Below are 6,496 nucleotides of genomic sequence, written 5' to 3' on the forward strand. Positions count from 1 at the left end.
ATTTAGATCCCTAATGAGCAAGCCAGAGGCGACAGAGGTAAGAAACAACTCCCTGAGACAACATGAGGAAGAGCCCTATTCTCCTCCTTTACATAGAGGTGAAAGCTAAGTGTTTCTCTGAAAAAGATGTACAACTTGGAATACTCGATTCAGTTTAAATTCCTGGAAGGCCTGCTTGTTATTTCTAGGTTTTCAGTTATGAGTGATAACCATCTAATAAAGAAAAATGATTGAAACCACCCTGTAGCAGTTGTGGTGCTTTAATTCCATCTGCAGGGTATGTTCTCACGATGGGGTTTCCCAGAATTCAATTGCATCACTGCTATAAGAGCAATGGTCAGAGTGTAATACACTCTCCAGGTTCAGTAACATATAAATGCCTTCTGAATGAACAACAAATCAGTTATAATTCTAGACTTTTCAAGCATGTTGGGAGATAAAGGAAAGATTCTCTTTCCTAATAATTTGTTAAAAAAATGTTCCATTTTCATTTGAGGTAAACTAGCATGGGAAATATTGACTAAACAGCAGGGTTTGATCATATTTACTCATATTTGCACGCAGATTCACCAGTTATTTAGTCTTTGAAGTTTGGGTTCCAGTTTGGCACGTTGAAGTCTTTCGAAGACTGGCCACAGAAATTCCACCCACATGATCCTGAATACAAACAAGGGTTTGTCCTCTGGTCAATTTTATCTTATCTTTTATTTCGAAGAATCTTACATTTCCTGGCATTGCTTTTCAGTCAGTGAGACATCTAGATACAACACTACAGCCCGTATCTTTCTGTTTTATATAAGGCTCTAGTCAAACCTCTGTTCTTCCATACTTTCATACAAACAAACACAGTCTCTCTCTCTCTCTCTCTCTCTCTCTCTCTCACACACACACACAAGCATTCTTAACATAGCCTGTCTAAGTTTGGCCCACAGCCAGTAACTAGAGAGTGAGACCTCGAGACATGACACGGTGAAAAGTAACACCTGTCTCCTCTCCGGTCACCGCTGAGAGTTTCTCGAACCCTGCTGTCAGAACGTTATCTGCCCTTTGATCACAGACCACAGTTCTAGGTAGCTCAGTTCAACGCAGGCTGCCAGCTGACTTATTGAACTAATAAACGCAAGACAGAATGTAGCCAGTCCAGATTCCATAACGTAGACAATCCAGATTGCAAATTAATGTGTGTACGTGTCCTGACTGAGTCAACAGTCAGCTCTGAGACTGAAGTAGCAATGACATAACTGCTTAGCAGGACGTGTCAAGGGGAGAACACTCTGATCTCTGTCTAATCTCTAAACCTCGCTATTAATAACACCCACATGCCAGAACTGCCTACACCGTGAGAGAGAGCTGGGAGATGATATGTCCATGATTCTTCAGGGATTCCCACATGAATCCTACCTCTATCCCCCCCCAAACATACACACACATACACACACACACACACACACACACTCTCAAGCCAGTGCTTTCAACTTTTATCCAGGTACTGTTTTTTTTCACTTTCTATGTTTGTTCACATTTAAGCTGCACTCTGGCAAACATGACAGGAATTCCCAATCACACTTAGCCTACAATCTTTATATTTGAACAACTCAAAGTGGATGTTAAAAATAGATGCAGTAACACTTTACTCGACTCCTGTATCATGACACTGACATGATCGTGTCATAAACACGTCATGGTGTTACCATTACTAGTAGCTGTCATGATAGCTGTAATAGGACTCTGTTTTCATGCTGGAGCAGGTGGATTTCTCTGGTTAACACCAGCATATTGGTTAATCATAAGCTGGAGTTTCAGTAATGCTATTTTGATCAGAAATGAAGGGGTCTGCTCTGACGTGGGTGGAGCTGGGGGTGAGATATTTAAAATCCACCAGTGCAGTATTTTTATTTTTATTTTTTTAAAAAACCCACTTGGTCCAAAACTGTGCTAACCTTATCGCCTGCCACATGACAGGATATGCTCTTACAGTAAACTAATAAAACTAAAACAGTGACAGTGACAGGTGACAGTACCTCAGGCTGTTTTACACCAACTTGCTGTTGGTGTTGTTTTTTCCCCATAACAGAATGTCCTGTCATGTTTTATTCCTTATATAACACAGTTCTACTATATATTTCAGTTTGAACTGAAAGCAACAGAGCCTGTGTTATAGTCCTTGTGAATAGATGTATCATGTAATCATGTTCTCCTTATCGCCTTATATAATTATAACTATAACATGTTTTATTCCTCTTATACCATCACACTATAACCAACTATTACACTTTTTATTTATTAATGAAAAACATACTTTCTACTGGTTTATAGTTACATTTAATGCTGTGGAACATCTGTAAAACAAGTTAGTTCCTCTTATCACTTACATTATAACAGCTATGAACAGCCTCTTCATGTTAACAAGACAAAAATTGCAGCTTGTCCTATTACAAAGAAACATATAAGCACAAAGTTCTCTGTCCTGAAGTCTTACCTGTGGTGGAAAACTTACTGTTACAAAGCGCTGACACTGGAGACTCCTTTAAAAAATGCCAACAATTTTTCCTTATTAAAGAGCTACATGTTTTTAAATCCGCATATTATTATTGTTAGATTATTTGGATCATCTGTCATACAAGTCCCAGTGAAAGAGTTGTTACTATAGAAACAATAACACATTAGAACGAGTGTATTAATATGAATCTGTGATTGGAGTTATAGCCGGCAGTCAGAGCTGCTGTTATAGAAAATTAATCAACACCTTTTTAACAACCAGATTTGAGATTTAAACTATGCAGTGGTATAAGGTACACTAAAAAAATCACTGTTCTTATAAACAGATATAATAATATGTTATATACTCATGCTTTATAAAATGTTATTCATGTAAGTACTTACTCCAGGCATTATAATTTAGCATTTATGATCTATAACACATTACATATGTGCTTATAATGCATTATGAATACTGGATTCATAGGAAGTGTTATTTCTGCACCTTTTGCTAAGTGTACTGTATCGTATGTTGTAAGACAGATGACAGGTCACATGTAAGTTATTAATGATCGTAACATGAAACTGTTATTGTTATAGGGCGTATGACTGAGGCATTGATGTGCTTATGACACAGACATGTCATTCTTATGAAAGTGCTACACTTTTCATAGCTGCTGATGGCTAATGGCTGCTCACCTGTGATAGTTGGTTTCGGAGGCTTCGTGGCAGGACAGGCCCCACACATCCTCTATCATGAGGGACGAAGCTTTGTGTGCTTTCCATGCCAGCGGAGAGAGCCAGTGCAGGGTCATGAAGGAGAAAAGGCCTGCATTGTCCACAGGGTGCTGATGCCTGTGACAATAACAGCACAAGTTCAGACACACAGTGCTGCTGAGAAGCAGCTAGCATGGCCTCATGTAAAAGAGTGTTTGAGCCTGTTTTGTGCATTTGTGTTTGAACAGCACTTTACAGAGTGTTGTGGTGCAGTGAAAAAGTTCCGCTGCTCTTTTATCAGTCGGCATGTGTTCAAACGTGGAACAGGCTGTGAATGGAGGATAAGGGCCTCCTTATCAAGACCTCATTTAACTTTCACCACTTACTGTAGTTTTCTAGCTACAGAAAACCAGAATATGTCTTAACACACACTGATAACAGTAGCGGTATCATCTTACTTGTGTGTGATCCTGAAAGGCTTCAGTAACTGCAAACTGTGATGGTATCTCCCTCGTCTGTTTGTCTCGTAGTCCAGATCGTCCTCCTCTAGGTCGGGCTGGGTCTCAGGGCAGGACAGGGGCAAACCCTCGACCCGGACAGCAGCCTGCAAGGCATCTGGGTGCATTTCTGCTTTCTAACAAACACACACAGACACTTTACCCTTCTGCAACCTGTGGTGTGGATTAGTGCAAAGCTCCATGCTGCTGAGAGAGAGACAGAGAGAGAGAGAGGAACTGTCTGTCTGCATGTGCTCACTAACTGCAGACGACTGAGAGCACCTTGCATGGTGGGTGTGTGTGTGTGTATGTGTGTGTGCGTGTGTGTGTGTGATAAATTTAAAGTGCTTATCTATTTAAAGATAGCAGTTGGCATCCTCAAGGACTCATGGACAGTGAGCCCAGCACACGAGCCTGTCACTGATCTGTCTGTGGTGTAAGCTGTGATGACGTCAATCCAGCTAAAAGCACACGGCTGTGCAGATCAGCTTGGAAAATAAAAGCAAGGACTCTGATGAGGAGTTCAGACCTGATAACAACGCACCCATTGTGGTTAATTATTGATAAAAGATTAAGGATTAAGTGGTGTGGGAAACAAAGGATTGGATTGTCAATGAAAAGATATTTCACAATGTCATTTTGTTTACTTTTTTGGCTTGGAGGTGGAATTTTGTTTTGGCCTAAGATCATTCAGTTTTCATGCACTGGCTACTGTGACTGATTCAGAAACTACAGTGAAGTTAATACACAGTAGTTATAAAAATAACGAATGGTAGTCAGGACACGGCAACAGTACTGTGAGTTTAAGGGCTTGAATGATACTCTGTTTTCAAGCAGTATTCATAGATTCTGCAACAAGCTACACATTTCCTCTGACTGTAAGAAACATTACTTATGACAACTGGGTCATAAATTCATATGTGTCATACATTCTTTTCAGTACATTATGTAATGCACTGTTCAAGGTTCCTTTTTCCTGAAATCCTATTTAAAAAAAAACACTCTTTAAGGAGATTTACCTACATTCTCCTGTCAGTTCTGTTGGAGGTAAAACAATGTGGGAGAGCATGTCACTGATGCAAGTAAAAAAAAAAATGGAAATGAATTGAAAAAGCAGGGTGAAGCTTGAATAGGGAAAGGAACTGAACACACCTGTTTGTTCTAACTAATTGTATGATTGCTTCTTTATCTGCGAACTAATGCATGTGGGTTGGAAATAAGATCGAGATACAGGATAAGAAGTAATGGGTAAAGTACACTTCACTCTTTTTTGGACCAAATATAAGCAGATCACACCTAGATGTTAAACAAACACAGGGCTACAGCTCTGTAACAGAGCCCTGGTTCTCATAGCGTAGTCCAGGGATGACGGGTTATCCCAGAATATTATCAGCTATTATAGATATTGACATAATGATATATAGTTATAGTTGATATAGCTATAGTTAATATTTAATTATTAGTATTCCAAGCCACATTAATGTGATTCTTACAGGAAGTTTGTTTTAAATATTTGGATCATGTTACAAAAAAATAAATTATAATGGGTAATTTTTTTTACCCTCAAAAAGTTTCCATAGCTGAAAAAGTTTTAGACATCATTCATATTTTCCTCATTCAATAAAACGTCCCATGATCAAATTATAGTAAAAGAATAATCTTGGTGTATTAATGATTCCCACCAGCAACATGGCAGTAATAGAGAGCTGAAAGAGGTAATGCTGGAAGTGAAATAACTTACATCTCAGACTGCTGCAACCTCGGGATTTTCACCCTCTTGACTTTACAAAGCAACTTAAAAAAATGATAAAAAGCATAAAAGTCATAAACATAAAAACAGGCCTGATCTTTGGCTCTTCTTCTCCCTATTTCAGCTTTATTGTTAGAGTTATTATCAGAAGCTGTGCTGCAGTTTTCAGCTCCTGTCCTCACCATGTCACATCTTCTTACAGAAAACAAAAACAAACCTAAACAGTACACTTCCGCTACGACTCGGAGCCTTCTCTCTAATTTAATACATAAATCAATAAAATTAAAAAATAAATAAATAAAAAAAAAGACAAAGTCAGCGACAGTAAAGCACACAAACTTCCCTGCAGCCGAGTCGCAGTTTCAGCTGTGGGACGTTTCACAACGCGCCCGGCGGAATTCCCTATATCGGCGTGACGTCATTCGCAGCCCACCAATCACAGCATTGCTTTGGTCGTCGCCGTGGTAACGAGAGAGCGGCTCGGGGAGAGGCAGCACGAGCCGTTCATCCTGATAAGAAGAGTCACGTGTCCAGGTTTATAGATATGGAGGAAATATTTAGGGGAAAAAAAAGTAGAAAGAGTTTAAATTGAAAATGTACAGTGTCACTGTATGTTTGAGATCACATTACATGCGTTTTTATTTTTACATATTAATTTTCATGAAGGGTGCCAATAATTCTGCGTGCGCCTGTACATTATGTACTTTCCATAAATGCATCCAAAGGTCTGAGAGTGCTAGTGAAAATGCTTCTGTTTTACACTCTTTTCTAATTTAATACAACAAATTTCATTACAAATTATATTATCGACAACAACTCGAGTGAAAAGTAGAATCTTTGAAATATTTACATGAACTTCAGAGTTTTTAGTATTTGTATGTTCCTCTTTTTGCTTTAATGACAGTGAGCACTCGAGCTGGCATGGACTCCACAAGTTTCTGCAAAACCTTATGATCCATTTTAGATCAGATCCATCAGAGTGTCGTCTGATCACATGCTTCATTAGAAGAGATTAGAAGATTAGACATGAGGAAAATCTGACCTTTTGTACAAA

At 38.9% G+C, this 6,496-nt stretch overlaps 1 protein-coding gene across 1 annotated transcript in view; it reads right to left on the reverse strand.

Moving 5' to 3' along the window:
* wu:fb13g09 (ATP-binding cassette sub-family C member 5) overlaps nt 1–5,832 on the reverse strand; it is a 34,695-nt gene extending 28,863 nt beyond the window's left edge. The window contains exons 1-4 of the mRNA XM_053236780.1: nt 5,625–5,832; nt 5,434–5,486; nt 3,654–3,829; nt 3,178–3,333 (exon numbers count right to left, since the gene is read on the reverse strand). Coding sequence (XP_053092755.1) covers nt 3,178–3,333; nt 3,654–3,820 — 323 coding nt within the window. The 5' untranslated portion in view covers nt 3,821–3,829; nt 5,434–5,486; nt 5,625–5,832. The remainder of the gene's footprint in view (nt 1–3,177; nt 3,334–3,653; nt 3,830–5,433; nt 5,487–5,624) is intronic.
* Nucleotides 5,833–6,496: the final 664 nt, after the last annotated feature.

Source organism: Pangasianodon hypophthalmus, chromosome 9 (assembly GCF_027358585.1).
Source record: "Pangasianodon hypophthalmus isolate fPanHyp1 chromosome 9, fPanHyp1.pri, whole genome shotgun sequence".
In the NCBI taxonomy this organism is placed as follows: domain Eukaryota; kingdom Metazoa; phylum Chordata; class Actinopteri; order Siluriformes; family Pangasiidae; genus Pangasianodon; species Pangasianodon hypophthalmus.